At 29.1% G+C, this 22,184-nt stretch overlaps 1 protein-coding gene and 1 long non-coding RNA gene across 2 annotated transcripts; both read right to left on the reverse strand.

The window, feature by feature from the left end:
- Positions 1-2,397: 2,397 nt before the first annotated feature.
- Positions 2,398-7,487, reverse strand: LOC147806172 (uncharacterized). The gene is made up of 3 exons (XR_015428755.1): positions 7,220-7,487; positions 4,112-4,234; positions 2,398-2,607 (listed from the first exon to the last, which is right to left on the reverse strand). It is a non-coding gene; the product is annotated as an uncharacterized LOC147806172 (long non-coding RNA).
- A 5,303-nt stretch (positions 7,488-12,790) lies between these two features.
- On the reverse strand, positions 12,791-22,134 carry Etfb (Electron transfer flavoprotein beta subunit). The gene is made up of 6 exons (XM_016057811.5): positions 21,698-22,134; positions 19,740-19,898; positions 18,319-18,477; positions 15,970-16,032; positions 14,604-14,762; positions 12,791-13,204 (listed from the first exon to the last, which is right to left on the reverse strand). Exons 1-6 carry the CDS (start codon positions 21,749-21,751, stop codon positions 13,034-13,036), a joined length of 765 nt encoding a protein of 254 aa, XP_015913297.1. The 5' UTR covers positions 21,752-22,134; the 3' UTR covers positions 12,791-13,033.
- Between the last annotated feature and the right edge of the window lie 50 nt (positions 22,135-22,184).

Consider the following 22,184-nt stretch of genomic DNA (forward strand, 5'->3'; position numbering starts at 1 on the left):
TTCAGCATTTTCTATCCTTCTAAGAGTTTTTATTAACAAACTGGCAACCTTAGTCAGGCTGTATCCTGGAATTTCAGGTTTTTCATATATATATTCATTCTTCTCGATAAAACTAAAAGCAGGGCATGTGATGTTTCCACGAATATCGCAGAATTCTGTGTATCTCAAGACCTTTGGACGTATAAATCGACGAAATTTTGAAATTTATGCTAAATCCCGTTAACTAAACGTTTACATACACGTGATTCTTCTGCCATTTTGAATATTTGGATCTGCTAATATCGCGATTTAAATATCAAACATCGATTTTCGTATTTACCTGATTTACTATAGTTACGTGTTGTGATTCGTATTCATGCGATTTAAAAATCGTACATAGCTCTTCCTTTTCATTTAATTTAAAAATCCAATATCATATCGCGATTTGTATTTACGCAATTTTAAAATCCAGTATCGTGATTTGTATTTACGCAATTTTAAAATCCAGTATCGCAGGTTCCTGTAAGAAGTAAGTTTTTTTTTAATTAGTTACTATAAAGGTGTTATATTCTTCATTAGTAATTAAATTATAAATAGTTCAAAAATTATGTTAAATATGAAGCAAGTATGGTAATATAAATACCATAATGTTTCATAATATATCTTGAAATTGACTTTTTGCCCAAGAAATTTTCTGGGTTTTACACTTGGTGTCACAATTACCCCTACAAAATTAGTTAACATTTTTAAAAACGTTATAAAAAAAAGCATTTCGGCGACCAGAGAAATTATTTTCACCAAATTGCAAAATTGGATAAAGTGTGTCAACAGATTGTGCTGCCTAACTTGTCAAAGGTATAAGTCTTTTTATAAAATAATCATTTCTAAAAGCAACATAGAGCAGTCTGGGGACTAAGCTAACACTTAATGCCAGAAAAATTTATGGGGCCAATTTGGCTTACCTACGAAATAGTATTTCTGACTTATCATAATTTGATCCAATTTAAGTGCTTATTGAATCATTCATGTGCTAGCCTTATAAAAAGGTATATATAGAACCTTATATTTGAATAAAGGAAGGACCAAAGTGGCCTCTCGGGCCCCAGTTTCATTAATTAAACAACAGTATTTCAACATATCTATATTTTATTTCTAGAGAAAAGAAAACTCGATCATCTAAGACTGAAGTGCAACTGAAATAATAGTGTTCCATTTAGTCAAATATTTTCGCTAACCAAATTGAATAAAATACCTTATAATATCGATGATCAAGTCTGTAATATATTTTTATTAAATTAATTATGATTATATTTTAAGAATTTGGATGTCTAATTGATCTAATTACTGGCAAAACAGGCCTCTTCAGTCTTTCTAGGTACGAAGCTATGATCAGTCTTTCTAGTGTTAAGCTGAATTGGAGAATGGTCTGACACGCATCCCAAGTAGCACAATTCACAAAAACGATATCGTAAAAACTTAGCTTTGAACATTGTACAATATCGTAGCGAAATATTGTACTATATAAAAATGGACCCCCTTTATAACGTATATTCAATATTGCAAAACAATATTGTACGATATTGTAGGAACGTTGGGTAACGTCGATCGACATCTCTCTGCATTTACAAACGTTGTACTATGTCAACCGACATCGTCAACACGATATTCAAAAAACGAATGCTGTGGAATGCAGACAATCGCCAAAATTACGTTATTTGAGAAAATAAAAATTAGTTTTTGAAAATATTCATGCCTGCTTGTAAGCTGGAAAAACCTAACAAAACAGTTCTAGCTTGTTTAAAATTAAATTATTTGTTATTCCCAAAACTTGTAGAATTTTTTAATTATAAATATTTAATAAGTTTGGGTAGTCAGGTATATTTTACTATTATTCCAGAAAATAAGCTAGAAAGTAAATAGTTTTGTTAAGATATTTCTTCCCTTTTTCAGGGTACAAGCAGCCATTTATACTGTGAAATAATTTTAATATTTTAAGTGATTTGTGCAATAATTTTTACAGCATCTATATTTTACTATGTAGATTAAAATCACAATATGTTTAATTTAAAACGATAAACTTTTTTGCTGTCACGTTTTATTGTTATATAATCTGTATTTTACTAAAATAGTATGTATGGGAAAACAAAATTCCTTATCTTCACAGCATCAGGTTTGATTTTAAGAAAACTGATTAAAAAGAAAAAAGAGCAATATTTACACTGATAGTTATAATAAAATAACAGGAGTCACTTCCTCAGATTTCTGACTTAAAAAAGGGTAAGCATGGTACAATAAGCTGCGATCTAATTTACTTATAGCCTTTATCCATTAAAGTGTTGCCAAAATATCTAATAGGGCTTGAACAGTTATCAAATGTGTAAATGAAATATAATCTTTATTAAATAGTAAAGAATAATATACTAATTTTTATAATTTATTGCATTCTTTAATACAATCAATTGTTTCTAAAATAAAACTGTCAGTTGAGGCAAACTTAGTCTTCCTGCCTTTCCGGTCATTGGCGGTGGCAAGAACTTCACCAAATTTTTCAGCTTTTTCTAGTCAGCTAGTTTCTTTAAACAGTCTGAAGGTAGCAGCTAGTTTCTTTGAACGGTTTGAAGGTAGCAGCTGAAAAAAAAAAACAAGACATGAACTGTGGTTAATTTTAATACTTTTAAATTAAAAGACAAATAGTTATATTGAAAAATTACATGAACTAAAGTAGACATGAGCACAACGCAAGTACTACTAACAGCCCTAGGTTGACAATTCTTTTGTATAGAATCAGAGCAGTTTTTATGTTTCCAGGAGCACCGTGCCTATTTTTATATGGGGGCCCTTTACGAGTAAGTTAATAACATATGGAAAATATTATGATTTATAATATAATAGACAGAAAAAAGTTTTTCTTCGAATAATTCTTTTAAAATTATTTGGTCACCTTTCGATGAGGTGATCTGGGTTCCAATCCCAGTATCGGCTGGGATTGGAACCCGGCTAGTCAATACAAATTCCACATCTAACATGAGGTTACCACAGTGTTGATTTAGATATAGTGAAGTATTTTGTAAAGGTACTGCTAAGTGGTAATAAATTTTTAATCTTATATCAAAATAGATAAGTTAAGCTAAAAAGTTTTTTAAAAAATCTATGTACTCATTGAAATTTTTTTTCACAAAATCTCTTTATAGAAAATCTGATTATGTCAAAGATACTATAAACATATTATGAGAAAAAATTACCAGTTAATAACTCTGCTGCTTCAAATAGACTTTGAAAGGGAAGAATGACACTATATCAGGAAAAAAACATCTGAATTCATCAGCCCCCTTTTCTTTCCTTCTATTTTTGACATATTAAGGTAATTTCTTTCTAATATAACCCATCTTTCTACTATAGCTTTAGAAATAAACATTTTCCACTAATAAAATATAATGTAGATTTTAATTCCATGCTTTTTTAATCAAAAGGTAGAATTTTAATTAACATTATTTGCATTTTTTTTTAAATTCATGTTTATTAATTACTCTCTACAGCTATGCAAGTCTATATTAAGACAGCATTAAATGTGTACTTTAATTTGTACATTTAATGGCATCAATCAATCTCAAGAATCAAACAATTTTTTAAAAATGCAATTTCAAATGTGTTGGAATTTAATATACACCAAGAAAGAAAGCAATTTCAATAACTAAAATTAATGTAGCAATTTATTTAAAATAAGTTTTAAAACTAGAAAAAAATATAATAAAAGCATCAATAATTTAAAAACACTGTTTTTTAACTTTCAAAATCAATGATTTTTTTTTTTTTAAAAATCATTTGATTTAAATCATGTAATAAATCAAGCTGATTTAAATCAACAAACCCTGATAACTAGAAGAAGATGCCATGGTTGAGAAAAGATGCCATGAAAAACATTACAAAACCTTAAGAGCGGCTAACTTTCGAACCTTGAAACATACAATGCTGTAAAAGTATTAGAGTTCAGAATACAAACTAAGCAAAATAAAACAGGAAGGACCAGGGTAGTTAATTTAAGGAATAACTGATCCATTTTAGTGCAAGATAATGACTCACGAAAAAGTAAAGTCTTATTACAAATTTTAAAATTCTAAGTCTATAAAATTACCTAAGATGGCGTTTGTAACAGCTGAGAGGCTTTCAAAACACTGTTTCCTCATCGCCAATTCCAAGATGGTGTTGAAGTAAAAGAACATAAATAGCCTTTACAGATGGTTTCAAAATAACATATCTGAAAGAAAAAAAAGATATATATATATATAATGTTTTAATAACCATTACAAAATGTACCTCATATTTTATCATCAATTAAGACCACACAAGTAAAACGGGCATAGGATTGCTGAAGAAAGGAATTATCTACATTTTTCATTTTTATAATATATTATTTCTTATTTCAGTCACTTTATTCTCTAAAAGAGTTCTTGCATTAGTTCTTTACTTTATATATGAGAAGCTTCCAAAGCAATGGCCTGTGCATAAATATATTAAACATTGCAATATCAGATTGTATGTTAACGAATCCAATTATCAAGAATTCTATGTATAAATAGTGTGCAGAGAAATACCCATACCATTAAAACACTTATCATGTGATAATTGTTTTATTGACTGTGCAGTCATATTTGACTTAAGAATCACATAAGTTAAAATATGTTGCAAAGTTGGGACATATTCAGCTATGGATTGCTTTTCATTTTGATATGTACATGGTATCTGCGACATTTTAGATTTTCAAATCCCTGACTTTCCATCAATAATTCCAAGAAGTTGTCATGATTTACCGAAGTTACTATTTTATCCGACAAAAACACTACAATAAATTCAAAAAAGCATTATAATAACATTAATTGAAATGATAGGTATAACCAAAGCTGTTATACTCTGAATCCTTGAAGCAGAATTTTTTCGAGCTATTTGCGACAAAACTCTCTAGCACTAATATCTTTCTGCAAGATACTTTTCACAAAAATAAACAGTTATGTTACTAATTTAAAATAACAAAAGCACTGTGTTTAAAACAAAAAACTATGTATAACTTTTTTTTAAATTGAGCGTATAATTTTTATTATAACATTACATGCAACATTTTCGCATTTTGTTGGGAGGCAGGGGGATATAGAAATTATTTTCTTCGCCTTTTGTCATCACAGTAAAAAAAAATTGCAAATTATTAAATCCGCAGTATTACTCGGCGAAAAATAAAGATTGACAACAAATTCACACGAATTGGTCACCTCAAATGAGTGTTTCGTTTCTTGATTAGGCTGTTGTATAAAAATATCGTATAATAAATATCAGATTTAAAAACTATGGAGAAATCAATAGCAATAACTGATAAAATTCGACAGAATTATTGACCTAAAAAGTAAATACCCAAATACAAGATTCGAATTTTTCAGGTTGCTTATCGGGATATTTAAAATCCACTTGAAAATCAACATCAATAACTGACGAAAATACAACAGAAAAAAACCCATAAATTTATGCTACTATTGGCGTATATTGAACACGCGAAAAAGTTATTATTCAAATGCATGATTCAAATATAACTGGTAAATTTCTGTCAAAAAATAAATAAAGGTAATTTTTTTTTTTTCAAAAGAAAAATCTTTCTGCAAGAACTTTGTAATGTTCAGTGAAAATGTTGCTGCGTCTCTGCAAATCTGCTACGGGACTCTAAATCTTCTCTCATTTATTGATATTAAACTTAAAAAATTGAGTAAAGAAAGAGTTAAAGCATTTAAATAGCTGAATAAAAATACAAAAGTAAATAAGGGCTCTAAATCTTCTCTCATTTATTGATATTAAACTTAAAAAATTGAGTAAAGAAAGAGTTAAAGCATTTAAATAGCTGAATAAAAATACAAAAGTAAATAACTTTTATATAGCTTTTTAAGGCTGCTTTTTTTCTTCTTAAAAGTAAGTGTAACATAAAAAGCCTAAACAAGAATTTTAAATTGATTAAAATAAAAAAAAAATTAAACAAATAAAATAATTAATGAGATTCTGAAATCACTGAAGTTTAAAAGATTATTCGCTCTAGAAAGGATGTTCTTTCCTTAATTATTTTAAAGAACACAATTGAAACATTTTATATTTTAATAAAATACGATTAAGATTGGATATTTTGTTACAAATTCAGATATTCAGAACGCTATGAAATTAGGGGGATTCCATTTTTAAAGTTAAGATTTTTCAGTAACCTAAATCCGCAATTTTTAAAAAAATAATAGTAAAGATCATGACAAATTTTGTTCAATATAGAAATCCATGACTTTCTAGGTGTGCTGATACCCTATATGTACCCTAATAAATACATATATGTACCCAAAGAATAGTATCAGGAGAGATCCTATTCTTTGGCACGAGCAAATGGGAGGAACGTTGAACAAGTTCGTCATCTTTCAGACATTTTTTTAGTCCGAGAAAAGCAGACAAATTGTTATAGTGCACAGAACTAATAAAAGTAAACAAGATCTTTGGGAATATCAGAATTGAATAATGTGATATAATTTAATAGTTAACAAACTTCAGTTTATGTAAGTTAAAACCCCTTCTGAAATTATGAATTACTTGATTAATGAGCTACTCGGTTCAGTAAGTAAGATGTAGACATATAAAATTTTCATGATTCAATTCTTTTTTTTTTGTAATTTAAACATTATATATTAATTAGATACAGTAAGCATAATATTAAATAATAATTAAACACATAAACACACACACACACATATATATATATTGCAAACTTGTACGGTTGAGAAAAAAACTTCTTACTAGCAGCAACATTAGATATCTTATTAAATCTTCAGTATACATATTAAATCAATCTAGTAGACATACTAAATCTTCAATTTAAAATTTCGAAGAAAAAAAACATTTCAATCTACCATGACAAATTAATAATTAAAAAATATGCAAATATGATCCATTTGTTAGCTCACTTAGCTCTTAAATTTTTAATTAGTTCAAGTATTAAAAAATATTTTTCATCAAACGTACAATTTGGCAGGTGTGAAAAATATAAACATAAGCATGTCAGAAGGCTTAACATCTCCAAACATACTATAAAATTACGCCACTGTTTGTGAATATGAGAATTGAATAACGTGATATAATTAAATAGTTAAGCAGCCTGGACAAGAAAAAGGTGGAAATCAATGTAATTCTTGCAATATATAGTTTAATTATATATATTAAAAACAGCACATACCTGCCAAGATCAGAGAATTCGTTCACTTCAACAAGGTGCATTAATTCCCCTTCATCTTCAGCTGGTTTGAGTTTTCGGGCTCGCTAAATCGAAATAATTTTCATTCCATTTACATTATGAGCTAAGGTATAAATCTTATGAGACGAATTTAGATTTAAATATACGAAGACAAAAGATAAATAGACGGCTGGTGTAGCGGAAAATGATAAACAGCATCTTAACGTGTTACGGTTCCGAGTGGTGAATATCTCAAATTTCAGTATTTAGTGAAAACGATCGATGCCGTGACAAAAACACGATTGCAATATTGATATCAAATATTGTCCGGGGTTGTTCGGATGTCTCTAAATTTATATTTCAAACTTATTTTTTGGAATTATAACAATTTGACGTAATTTTTTGTCTTTTAAATGATTAATTTTGATTTAAGGACACAATAAAGTTTTAAATGATAAGTTTTACAAACATATTTTTAATGTGAAATCGACGGGAATCGTACAATATCGTACACACAATTTCGATTTTCGCCAATATTGACAATGTCGGTCGATGTAAACTAAAGCTGTTACAATATCCCTGTGCTACTTGGGATCAGAAAACATTCTTTTTTCAGATTTTCTTCGTCTGCTGTCCCATCTGTTTACAAACTTGAAATTATTTTTGAACAAACGCTATTGAAGCATGTCTAAACCTTAATAAGTCTACAAAAATTTTAAAGAATTATAGTTGTGCATTAAAGTTTCACTTATTTCGAGAAAATACCAGGTAAGCACTTTATTTACAAACATAAGAAATACAGAGACAGGTTATAAAGAGTAAAATATATGCACTCACAAAATATCTGATACATATTATAAATGTACAGAGTGTACACCCTTGGTCACCCAGTTCCAATTTTATGCATTTACTATCACTGTCCGTTACGGGAGGTGTGATTCGTTCGTAAGCTCATAAACTTATAAGTTTATGAGTATGGATGAGGTTAATTTCGATTATCAAGGACTGGCTGCAATCAATCCATAAGGATTAATTCAAGAACATCAAATTTTGATTATAAAATGTTAAAACTTATATATGGTAACTATGCAATGTTTTTTAGCATCTAAAACTATCTCAAATTCAAATAAATCTTAGTTTTTTTCTTTTTATCATAAATTCCATACATTTTCTTTCAAAACAACATCGAGGACCCATGACAACATGGTTGTTATTGGTTCTCTTAATTTATAATAGTAGTATTTAGACTTTACGTTTTAGGAACAACTTCCTCTTAGCGTTTAGAGATCTGAATATGAAACTCTTGAAAAATTACATTATGGACACACTACATCAGGGACTTTGCTCCGTCATGAATATTAGGAATATTCCCGGTTGAGCCGTGATGGTTCAAGGAATAGAGCATTCGCCTTCCAATGATGGCTGGTGGATACGAATTACGCATCCGGCTTGCACCTACCACAGTGCTGACGTAAAATATCCTTAGTGGTAGACGGATCATGGGTTAGAATCTCTTCGCAGTCTAACTTACCGTGGGAGGTTTTGCTTTCCATGTAGCGCATGTCCAGGTTAGGTTCATCAAAAAGTCCTCCGCGAAAGGCAAATTTCTTCTAATTCTTAATCCAGGAGTTCCCTTGTCTCCTGGATTGGATTCAAAAGTACAAGGCTGCGGAGTTGAACATTAGTAGTCGTAAACCTGAAACTTTGGGTCGGCTGTCCAACGACGGTTTTAAAATGAAATATTCCTATTTGAGACGTGGAGGCTCCCATTGAGGTAAAACAGGTTCGAATCCCAGCGAGGTGAACTGTTTTCGAATCCGTGCTAATTATGCAACCAGCTCACAGAGTGCTGACGCGAAATATCCTCAGTGGTAAACGGATCATGAAGTCCTCTTCCTATCAGGCTAACCGTGGGAGGTTTTCGTGTTCTTATCTCCGTGTAAGGCAAATGCGGGTTTGTTCCATCAAAGAGTTCTCCATGAAGGCAAATTTCTCCCAATACTTGACCCAGGCGTTCCCTTGTTTTCCGGATTGGGTTCAAAATCATTAGGCTACAGAGTTGCATGAACATTGGTATTCGTAAACTCAAAATTGGGTCGACTGTTCAACGACGATTATAAAAATATTCCCGATTTGAGCCGCGTTGGCTTTAGGAGATAAAATGCTTGCCTTCCAATGTGGTGAAGCAGGTTCGAATCCAAGCCGTGGCTGGTTGATTTGAATTCTGCTCCTGGCTCGCACTGCAGTGCTGACCACACAGTGCTGGAGTAAAACATCCTCAGTGGTGTAGACGAATCATAAGTAGAATCCCTTTGTCATCGGGCTAACCATGGGATTTCGTGATTGTCCTCTCCACGCAACGCAAATACGGATTATTTCCATCAAAAAACCCTCCACGACGGATAGTTTGTCCCAATGCTTGATCTAGGAGTCCCCTTGTCTTCTGGGCTGTGTTCAGAATTTCAAGGTCACAAAGGGAGCATTTATAGTTGTAAACTCAGAATTTAGTCGGCTGTTCAACGCCATTTTTGAAAATGAAATAAATATTCCCGGTATAGTTAAAACTTTGGTTCAACATTGAAAAAGCGTGTTGTCTATTTGCTTAAACTCTCATTTTGAGTTATTCACGTTTTATTTAATACATATAACATGCATATTCCTTTTCACTCCGAATCCGATCGTAGGGCGTCTTTAGTTAAATACGCATATTGAGCTATGTCCATTTTGCCAAGTATGATTTTTGTAAGTCCATTTTCTGTAACACGTAATTCGATTTATGTCAATAAAAAACTGACCGACGAGGTATTAAGCTTGTATGAGGAATTACAAAAACAATTGTTCCGGATAGCGCTTCTTGTTCGAAGTATTATGATTTCCATGGAAGTTTGGAAAAATCAGAAATTCCTGTCCATGGGTCATTCATCATTGGGGTTTGGATACGTGACAGCGTTCAGCTTAAAAAATCAGGATTCTTGGAGTTTTTTAAGTTTTAAATGAGCTTCAAAATTTATCAATAGATGGTGCTGACTCAATGTTTTAAAAATAACCAAGTTTTGCAGTAACAAAATGGTGCAATATAATGACAAAATTAACATACAATCGAGGATTTATTTTGATTAGAATAGTTTCTCCCCCCCCCCCCTCTCAGTTAGCAGCATTATCTGTTGACCAACTTTGTAACATATCTTACGGTTTAGTAAGAATACAGAAAACAGTACATTTCCTTCCCGTCCCCCTTTATTTACCCCAGACGATTATTCAAATCTTCAATCATCTTCGAAACACTCGGTGGTACAGGTAACACAGACTTCCATAACATTAACAACATACAACCTGATTTTTGTGCCTAATTGTCAGAATAGGACTGAACACAAAAACGAGAAATTTAGTTAATAATTCTTTATGGAATATGACTTAGAAGTCATATTCCATAAAGAATAGAAAAAAAAATGTACAACAAATGTACAAACTTAGAAAAAAAAATGTACAAAAGAAACCAAAAAAATTTTTTTTTTTACGGAAGAGCCCTTTTTGAAAGTAAACGGTACATGGCAGTTTCATAAAGGAAATAGTAGTAGAAACATCATATAACAATATTTTGACTGCCAGTCAGTCAATATATTGGTATGTGATCCAGGTGGAACTAGGAATCGTAAACCAGGCAGAGTAACTATTGTTTCAGCTCATGATCTAACAATAGCAACAGCACTTAGACTTCTAAGGTAGTCCTAAACATTCTGAATCAGAATACCATGTTTTTATTGCATAAAACTTTGAAAATCATTTGTCGATAATGGGATAACACAACTGGCTTTGAACATTATGGAAAGTCTATTGCGGTAAGGTATAGACATATCGCTCATTGCTGCAATAGCGGCACAACTCAAAAAATCAAGTTTTGAGATAAGTGGGTTTAAAGTTTTCATTGCTAAGCAAAATGCATAAGAATTACTTTAGTTTGCTTAAACGAAGATTATTAAATTAAGAGTTGTTAAATTATGAGTTAAATTATGAGTTGTGCTAGCATTGCTGCTGAAAGAAAGTGTATTTTGATATTTACACCTGTTCTAAATCTAAAACGCATGTTTTTTTTAGTTGTGCCACTATTGCACCCCATGAGCGATATTTATTACATGAACCCATCTCTTAACAAGATTAAACGGTATTTTTACAAATAAAACTTAAGTGTACTGTTTTCTCCCACAATAAACTATTTTACCTAACCAATTTTTTTGGTGAATACCAAATGCATTCTAGTTCAACAAAAGAAATAGTTTTTTTTTTTTACACTACCTTCTACATGAACCTATTTAACCTGTCACTGCATAAAAACTAAACTGTGTTAATAAACTTTTTAAATGTAGTTATTTCAGTATTTATGGATGCTAACGTAAACTATTTATGCTTCTGAATTAAAACCAATAAAGAATGACTTAAGAACTTAAAATTATGAAGATTTGTAAAAAAAATTTACGTGGAGTAAAATGAAACAAAAAAACTGTAACATCGCTAATTATTTTAAGAATAATTAAATGTTAAACTAATAATAATCAAAAAACCGTGTGGGGGCTACCAAAATGCAACTACAGAATTGAAATTTGACTTGCAGAAAAAAAGATTCTTGTTTATAAACTTAACATGAGTTTTAATCGAAATTCTTATTTGTTCAAAAGTCAGATCAATTTTAAACGCGTTTTTTTTTGTCTCATGTTACACTTTGTAATGCTGAACAAAAACTATAGGAATTAGTAGAAAGTTGTGTAGAAAAAGGCACAAGTACGATGTAATAAAAAAATTGAAGCTACAATTATTTAATTGAGAATTAAAATTGCTGTAAAAAACGCAACACACATGACTAAGCAATAAATGCAACAACCAAGTTCAAGTTTGATATGCTCAATGGACCATTTTCATTTATGAACTTCCCTTTAGTTTTCTTCAAAATTCCAATTTGTTTGAAAGTTTTTTCAATTAAATAATGACTATTTAGCCATTAACAGAAAAATTTCGCTCTTTCTAGATTTTCCTTTTTTAGCTTGCATTTAATTTGACGTCAATGGAAATTATAAAATAACTAAATATACATTAAAAAACAAGAGTTTCAGTGCTGAGATGTCAAATATAAACCTTAATATTTTTATCAAAATTTTTAAAAACATAAGACTAAAAACAAAAATTGCTTTCAATTTGAACTGTTATTAGACATCTGGCTATTAACATATTAATGAAAGGCTCTCACATGAAGTTATAATAATACTTTGTAAGCAAATTCTCATTACAATCTAATTATTGACTCAAAGATCTAGTTTTAGAGACTTAAGAAAAAGAAAGAAAAACACCGTTGAGTAGGAAGCAACAACAGGGTTAGATGAGGAAGTCCCTCAAGGAAACTGAGCCTCCTAACAAAAATAAAAGAGACAATTGTAAAGTAATTTTAAAAGTGAGCTTCTGATCGAAGGTAGAATGTCTGCACAAATGAAAAGATATAGAACATCACCAACAACTTTGAAATATTTCTACATACCCTTGAAAATATTTATAGTTTAACCATTTTATTTGAATTCAAAGAAAACCTTTTTAATAAACAGTTTATTACAAAAATTACAGAAAAATTGAAAATACATACAATTTCATAGGATAACAGATTGTTAAACAATATCTGTATGTTTTTTTTAATCAATAAATATAGTTTCTTCTTCTTTTAAACCTCTCTTCTTAAAGGATAACATTGATATTTGATGAGCATGCTAGAACTTACTCAATACATGTTACAGTAAAAAATATTTGCTTGACAAATTTAGTTTTTATATTAAATACTCATAATCTTCCAAGGTCCTTCAATTTTTGAAGTAGTTCATCAACTGATTGGACTTTAGTACCCGCTTCTCTAGTTGGTGGATCTTCAACACTGATGATTTCAATTCTAGGTGAAATATCAACACCTAAGTCTCCTGGCTTCATAACAGTAATAGGTTTCTTTTTTGCTTTCTGAAATACAAAAACAAGTGTGATAAAACATCATTAAAACTTACAACTTATATTTATATAAATAATAGCCTAAATTTAAAAAAAAAACTAATAAGTTAATTAGAAATCACTTCATTTTTCTTACATTGCATTATTTTTAAAGCATGTTTCTATAAACTTAATTGGTGAAAACTCAACAACTAATAAAATAAATTTGAACTTATCAATTAAGCCATAAGGAAAATTGTGATAAATTCTGAATATCACATTTTAAATTTTACTATATGAATAGTTAATATTTCTTTTAGTAAGCTGAACTCCTAACTCATATTATTGTAAATCTAATAGTATGAAGCTGCACTGGAACATACAACAAGTATAAAGAAAATAAAGGATGTGTATTAGGGACTGTAAATTTGAAGTACGATAAGCTAGGGCACTTATCATATCCATTTTGAAAGGTGGTAAACAAATTATCACAAAACCTACATTGGTATAAAAAGTTATCACAAGCACAACACTTTAAGCTGCAATGCCACATTTAATTAAGCATAACTGACGTCAATAACAGTTTCACAATTTTTTATAGCCTTAGTATTGAGCACTGATATTAGTTTGTTCACAAAATTATACAATATTTGTGTCATTACTTATCATTTGATAATAAAAATTAATCAATGTTAGTAATAGGTACAAATTGAAATAAAAAAATGAGTTTTGTACTATAAAGATAAATTAAGGGAGAAAAGATACTGTAGGAAAACTATAAAAAAATCACCTTATTGCCAATGATGCTTAATGAACTTTAGTAATAGGTAATAATGATGTTATGTTAATTGGTGCTTTTAATAGGTACCTAAATATATATATACTAATAATGGTACTAAATTACCTAATATAGGTACTGAGAAAATAGGTTTTTACGCCCACCAAATGGGATAAATACCAAAGAAAATTGCTAATTATGGTAATTTTTTAGTATCAGGAGTTGACGGAGAATAATAGCTTTATGCCAAATGATGCTGAATCTAATTGATCTTTATTTTGACGGGACAAAACTTGTAAAAACAGGTTTAACTTAACATGATAACATAAAGTTACCCGTAAAGGTAATAAATAGTTATAGAACTAGAACTGTTAGTTATAGAACTAGAAGAGTTATAAAACTAAAACTGTTTCATTTTTATTAATTTTGTCGATATAGGTATTTCAGTTCTGTGCACGATATCGCAGTGCTGATTAATACAAATGTATTGATTATCTACTCCCCCCCCCACCTTCTAGGAAAAACGGGTATTCAACTATTTTGATAATATCCTTAGATTTCAATCTCCACACATCATAGATCTATTCTGGGAAATAAAGAGTTAAAATATAAATGAATGAGTATAAAGATGAATTTAAAATATAGCAAAATTACCATAATATTAGGTAGTGTAGCATATCTTGGCTCATTCAAGCGTAAATCTGCACTGACTACAGCTGGTAACTTAACTGTAATATTTTCTAATCCGCCATCAACTTCTCTTTTAACTTTAAGGGTATTATCAGCTTTCACAATTTCAGAAGCAAAAGTTGCCTGTAATATAAAGACCATTTATTATAATTTTCTTTCTCAAAAACATGTTCACAATGTAAATTTATTTTCTGTAGGATAAAAGTATTGATAGGAGGTGGAAAAAAATTTTTAGAGCTCAAAACAATTCTAGTAAAGGATTGCAAAAAGTTTTATTGGGTTAACAATTTTCATAGATTGAGGCAAATTTTTTAAAAAATTTTATATCTTATGTTTTTTTTCTGTTTGTTTAAATTTTTTTATTTTATTTTTTATTTATTTATTTATTTATTTTATTTTTTTTTTTTTTACAGATCATAGGGTACTAGGGTTTTAAGACTACTCTGAACAAAAAGAAAAATAGCTCCTCAAATAGTTGTATGTGACATATAAATGTGCTTAAAAAATCAGAATTTTATTTTCATGGCTGAAACGTTTTTTTTTCTTTTAATTTTTTTTATGATTTCATGAAAGTATATAATTTTTTTTTGCAAAAGAAATCTTTTAATAAAATTAAATTGCCCAAAATACATTTATTTATTAAGAACCTAAAGCTAGTTCGGATTTATTTCCATCAGTAAATTATACAAACCATGAGAGATGGTATAATTTCCCAATGAAAAAAAACAGTATAATTTCAGGGAAATAAAATGACTTGACGAAAGAAATCCGTAAAATTATTTTGATCCACTTTAGCTGCCATTAAAATTTTATCATTTTTAAATGATAATATATTCATTTAGTCTGCAAAGTCTATTACAAAATATTTTATTTTTCACTCTTTATTTTCACAAAATTAGAAAAAAAAAGAGGGTCCAAACAGTCTCAGTTTATGGCATTTTAAGAAGACAACTTCTTAGAGGAAACAGAATTAAAAGAAATAAACTTTGGAACTGATAATTAAGGATGAAAAAAAGAATTAATAAAAAGTCTGAAAAGAAAATTTCACAAAGTAACAATTCAGTTACAGTTACAAGAATAAAATAAGTTAAAACATTTACTTATCTTTCCACCCTGATATATTATTACATTTAAGTTAATTCCCCCCGCCCTAAATATTAATCAGAAGCAGAAACATAATTCACAGAAAGTAAAACGTGATTACATCTAGTAAAGTTTATAAACAGCCAAAAAGTTTAAAATGGGAGACACTGAAATTTAAAAAGTTTTCTTTTTATTTATAAAATGATAAACAATTGACTGAAAATAGATCTAAAAAAGAATTTATTACCTGAGGCCAGTCTAATTGAGCAGCTGTCATTTGTGCTGTTTGATTAGCATCATCATCAATAGCCTGAAGAAAAAAAAGTTTAAAATACAAGTAAGACAGAATATTGTTATTCCTTATGGCTTAACTTATTCAAAAAAATTTCTAAAAAAAACAACAAAAAAAACAGGGTGCATAGCCAAATTATTCAACAAAAAATAAGCACCTTTTAAGTTTTTGACAATTGATTGGTTTTATCTTGCCTTAACCGTCATGTCAAAAAAAAAAAAAACTTTTGGCGTTGTTTTTGACAATTGTCAAAAATCATGAAGTTTTGAATCATGAAAAACGAATGGCTTTTTCATACGCTACAGACTGACAATACGCTGAAATAGATTGGGGTTGAATAATTTGTGAAAACGTTGAATAAAACAATGTGAACTGTGTCTTTATGCATAATTTGAAGCGAAAATCAACATGGTAAAGGAAAAATCTCATTTGAAAAAGGGAAAATTAAGCACTTTTTAAAAACACTCCATGAAAAAAAGCACTTTTAAGAGCTTAGGGCTTTTAAAAAACGAAAATAAGCATCTTTAAAAGCACTTTCTAAAAACACTACGCACCCTGAAAATTGTAGATTAATCTTTATGTAATAACATCACATAAAGAGAAAATGAGAGAGTAAACCAACCACTACTCTCCCTTAAAAATTTAAACCTAAATTGTCATAAATGAAATTTTTGGATAAAGACATCTTAGATCTATTACAAGCCTTCTTTGTTTGATGATGATATAATTAAAAACTTTATTTTCTTTATTCATCATAATTAAAATTATATATTCAGTCAAAATTAAAATTCATTCAATCATAACTAAAATTAAAATGCCTACTATTTGAGTCATAATTTGAAGAAATGCAAGAGTTTAATTATCCAGCATGAAATAAATTTAACATACAAGAGTATAAATTAATGATCTATGAGCTATATTTTTCTTCTTTTTTTTTTCCATCCATGCAACAACAGGGTGCGTAGCCAAATTTTTCACCAAAAAATAAGCACCTTTTAAGTACTTTTTAAGCACTCAAAAAAGGTTTTTAAGCACTATATACATTAAAAAATTGCAAAATAATTTTCCAAGACTTTAGATGATCATGGTAAAATAACTAGTTTCTGACAAAGAACTCGTTTTCTTGATTATATTAGCCATTTAAAATGCTCAGGAGATTTTTTGGTTCGATATCAGAGGGTGAAAAATCAAGCCTGAAATTGAGAATATCTTAAAAAATGCAGCAGAGTTGCAAATGAGAGCGCAATAATCTTATCGAACCCAGCTAAGTAGACGCACATGCGGACTGGACTCCTAAGTATTTCATCAAACATGTAAATTGATTGGCGATTTCATACGCTATGGACCGATGGTCCACCAAAATAGATTGTGGTTGAATGAATTGTGAAAATCTTGCACAGAACAATGCAAAAAGCACGCTTTTGCATAACACGTGGCGAAAATCAAAATGGTCAAGAAAAAATACCATTTTTGAAAAGGGAAAATTAAGCACTTTTTAAAAACACTCAATGAAAAAAGCACTTTTAAGGGCTCTTAAAAACAAAAATCGAAAATAAGCACCTTTAAGCCCTTTTTAAAAATGCTACGCACCATGAACAGTATTATATTTTAACACCTTATAAAACTTGTCTTTCTACATTTTGTATAATCATTTATTCTTATGGTTAATCTTTATTTAATATAAATATTATTCTATAAATCTTATTCTCACCTCCTTCTACCTCAGAACAATCAATTTTTTTTATATAGTGGCAAAAAGCATGTTTTTTTCCAATAAAAGCATAATTTTGAAACTACTCTTGCTTAGTAGAATGGTCAATGTTTTATTTAGAATAAAAACATTGAAATATACGCCAATAAGCTTAATTTAAATGTTAATGAGCTGTAACTGTAACAAACTTGCATAAATTTTGTGATTCTGCAGTATTAAATGCTCATTTTTATACTTCCAATATAAAAGCATCTTAGTGTTTTTTTCACTGTTTGAGAAATAACTCATAAATGCAAAATTGAATAAATTGCTCCTTTGACAAAAGGGAAAATTTGTTTTAAAAAAATTACTGATTTTAAAAAAATACTTTTATTTGTGAAAAAAATAGCATTAATTAAAAAAAGCTTTAGTCCAGAAAGAAGTTCAAAAATCTTTCATGAACTAATATTTTAAAATTAACATTGAATGAATTTTAAATTATACATATTATTCACAATCAAATTGTAAAGATTTCTTTTTCAATATATACAAATGTGTTTCTAAACAATATACACAGATGGAAATATTACACACGGAATCCAAATTTAACTTACTTGCTTTCCTGTTATAACTAAATCAACTTTTTCCTTTTGAGCTAATGCAGCAAGAATTTTAGATACATGAAAAGGCAACAGAGTTTCATAATCTTTTCCATCTACTTCAACATGAATTCCTTTGTCTGCACCCATAGCCAAAGCTGTTCGTAAAGTTTCCTAAAACACAACAATTTAATTATCAAAAATAGATATTTGGTCTACTAAAATATAACAAATTAATGACAGAAAAACTATTTATAATAAAATAAAGATATCTGAAGGAGCAATAATTTTAAAAAATTGTGCATGAAATAGTCATTTTAATCAAACTGGCCAATTGACCTGCCACTTCATTTAACAATTGGTGTTTCCACTTTTTCTTCTACAAACAGCATTAATTATCAAGGAATATATTAAGCTTCTACAGTGATGTCAGATGGAGAAACTTCCTTTATTAGATTATTCAAAACTTAAATACATTTTAAATTCATCTCAGAGATTTTTGATCACACTGATATCTAGAATTTCTGAAGGCAATTTCAGGTGTATTCCAGATATACTCTGTCACCATCTAAGAGCCCATCTTCCATTAATTTTTTAATAACTTTTTCTAAACAAATTTGATGCTCATTTCCAGTTCTGTTGCTCTCTATAGTAATAAGATAACCAATACCATTCTAACCATACGCTCCCCAAACTATTAACTGTTTGCTTCCAGACTTCACAATTAGCTCTATGCAATCAAAATGAAGACCTTCAGGCAGTTCCTAAGGAATTATTTTCAAGATATCATTTGTAAAAGATATTATTGATTTCATCAATCCATGATAGTTTCTATATCCCACATTTCTAAGTCCAGAATTTTTAATTCTGTATGCCTGAGCATAACAATGATTTTTGATATGTAGCTGAGAGATAGTGTTTTTTGCATTGGACATTGATTAACTTTCAAGTCCAAGTAATTTAAGTTTCATTTGAGTTTTCTGTGAGACATCTTTATTTCAGAGTTTAAATTTAACACTTTAGTAATTTGCAAAATCGTCATTAGTCTGCTTTTCCTATTTTTTTCCTAACATTCACTTCAATTTTCAGTCATAACAATTTGTAATTTCCTTAGGTCTATGATCCCTTGCTTGATGTTGTGCTACCTTCAGAAAAACATGCTTTATAACATTAGTAGGCTTCTGTTTGAAATTTTAATGTAACAGATACTTTCAGAGGATTTTGTTACATAGCAATCTGTCCTCTATTCAACTCAGTAAAAACCTTTGACCCAAGGAAGCTGAGAAATTATTACAATAATTAAGTAAAAAAATAATAATAATAAACAATAAATTCATAAAACATGAATAATAAAAAAATTAATATTACTACAATGAACTAAAGTAGAATAATAAAAATAAAATTTCACATTTATAAAGTGTAAAATTTAAGCTCACTTGAGAAGATTGCGGACCAACAGAAACAGCTATAATCTCACTGCATATTTTCTTTTCTTTCATTCGGACTGCTTCTTCCACGGCTATTTCATCAAAAGGATTTAAACTATGCTTAACACCTTCAGTTACTACTCCACTTTTGTCACCTTTTATCCTAATCTAAATATTTGAAAGTGTTTATTTAGATATATTATACATAAAAAGTATTATCAAGTGTGTCCTAAAAGTAATGAAATAAAATTAAAAAATATTTATTGACTGGATAAATACATACATAAATAATCTTCAAAGCATTATCAATTAAACATCTACACACTTCTTGCACTGACTATCCCATATTTTGTATGGTCCCTTAAACTGTTGTTACACCAGTTTGGATAATAAAACAAAATTGTTTTTCTTTGTGGCATCTGAATCATGAAGGAAAAAAAAAGACTTAACAGAATTAAAATAAAAACTGTGGAGCGATGTAATTCAGTGTTATGCCAAAATCTCACTGAGGGATAAAGAAATAGGGCTGTCAAAAGTTCATAATGCAGAAGCCAGATAGCTTGGGTTTTTAATTAACCCTTCCACAATATTCAAGTAATAGACACTGTTGACATTCTATCCTTATACAAAAATTCTGTGAAATATACTTCTGTAGTCACAAAGTGTAACTCAGTGACCTGCTGTTATAAACATTTTCTTAGAATCTTTAAAAGCATTAAAATAATGTAGGTGTGTCTAAACATATTTATGAACCACTTTTTAACTATTATGATGATAAAAGGGTCATTCATAATTTTTAAGAGCAAGACAGACACATGCTCTCTGTGTACACCCCATCTAAATAAATGATAAGCCATAAGTGTAAAATCTTATTGTTTTATCATTTTACACTGCAACATTAAAACCCCTTTTTCTTTCTACCTAATAATTTTTACACACCTCATATGGTTACTTTATGAAGAAGAAGATAATTTTTTGCTACATTATAAGTAATGTATACACATAAACATGCAAATATTTTTGAAAGATGAAGTTCGCTGAAAGATACTGACACAACTCAAAAATTTGCATACATTAATTATTAACATACATAATAATTAATACATACATAATAATTATTACATAATAATTCATTTTATATCAATAAGATTTCCTCATTGTCATCTGGAATAATTACTAAGTTCTAGCAACTTTTGGGCAGCGACATGAGATTAAAAAAGAATCACAGAAAAAAAAAAAGCTTCTCGAAGGGTATAACTTGTTTTTCAAAGTCCATTTGACAGTTTGATAATTGTAGTTGGTCAGACAGACAACAGAGGAGAAATATTCCCTCTATTTCTCAATAAAGGGATGCTTTGAATCAGTAAATTTAAACGTATCAGTGTTTCTCTTTTCGCAATTTTTTTTTTTTTTTTTTTTTTAGTTTTTCACATGTGGCTGCTCTTTATAGCATAAACAAAGCAATGGGTGTATCTTTTCCGAATTTAATGACACCATTTATTAAGTATGACAACTTAGCTCTCAATTCTAGAATAAAAAATTCTGAAAAATCCGTACGAAATCCTCTCAAGAGAATGCGTATTATTGAATGTTTATTATAAAGCATTATAAAAATAATAGAAAGCAAAATAAAGCACTTCATACAAGTTAATTTAAACAAAAGTGAAACATTACGAGCTATAAAGTGCTTAATTTGATAATGTCTTAAAACTAATATCAGTATTTAGTGTTTAATTTCATTACTCAATTGTATATTTGCGATTGATAGATTAGACACTTAACTTAGCTAGAGTTACTATTATTGGTTAATAACAAAATGAAAATAACACCTGTTTGTGACTTTAAAAAAAGTATGTAGAATAGAAACACAGCAAATAAATACAGTCACATTAAAAAAAAGGAAACAAATCAATTTAACATATATTGCTATTATATAATGTATTGATTCATAAAAAAGATTATATTACTCTAATAGCATAATCAATCACTCTTTTGCACCCAACGAGAACACGTAAACTCATTTTTCTTTTCTGAATAATGTTTTGGAATATTAACGTTTAAAAAATTTCTGTATAACTTTTATCTACATAAACTAGTATTGAGCAAGTTCTGCTTGTAATAAATTCCGGAAAAAATAGAGAGGTTGAGTACGCTTTGAAAAGCAGAGAAAACTAAACAAACGGAACTTTCACAACTTTTGAGTTTACACCTTCGGTAATAAAGTAATGAACTTTTTTCAAATTTTAGACGGTCTTTTTGGTGCGTAATAATAGAAGTTTTACAAAATACTTAATGTTGACATATTTTAATCGATTAATTTGCACTTTTTTAATCGTTATAGCAAAGATTAAAAAGTCATTAATATAATATTCTTTCAAAGTCTATTAAACTAGCTTTTCGTTGTGTTTAAAAAATTAAAATTATTTTAAATCGTCAATTTTGGCAAATTTTTTT

The sequence above is a fragment of the Parasteatoda tepidariorum genome, chromosome 8, assembly GCF_982258835.1.
Source record: "Parasteatoda tepidariorum strain Cologne lab strain chromosome 8, Ptep-v5.0, whole genome shotgun sequence".
Lineage (NCBI taxonomy): Eukaryota > Metazoa > Arthropoda > Arachnida > Araneae > Theridiidae > Parasteatoda > Parasteatoda tepidariorum.

What these genes read in the sequence shown, in the direction of transcription:
- Etfb (XM_016057811.5), bottom strand. Translation starts at nt 21,751, where the DNA reads ATGAGTTTACGTGTTCTCGTTGGGTGCAAAAGAGTGATTGATTATGCT. An exon ending in TTGGTCCGCAATCTTCTCAA is followed by an intron (nt 18,478 to 19,739) that starts GTGAGCTTAAAT and finishes GTTGTGTTTTAG; the next exon opens with GAAACTTTACGAACAGCTTT. An exon ending in CTACACTACCTAATATTATG is followed by an intron (nt 13,205 to 14,603) that starts GTAATTTTGCTA and finishes TTTGTATTTCAG; the next exon opens with AAAGCAAAAAAGAAACCTAT.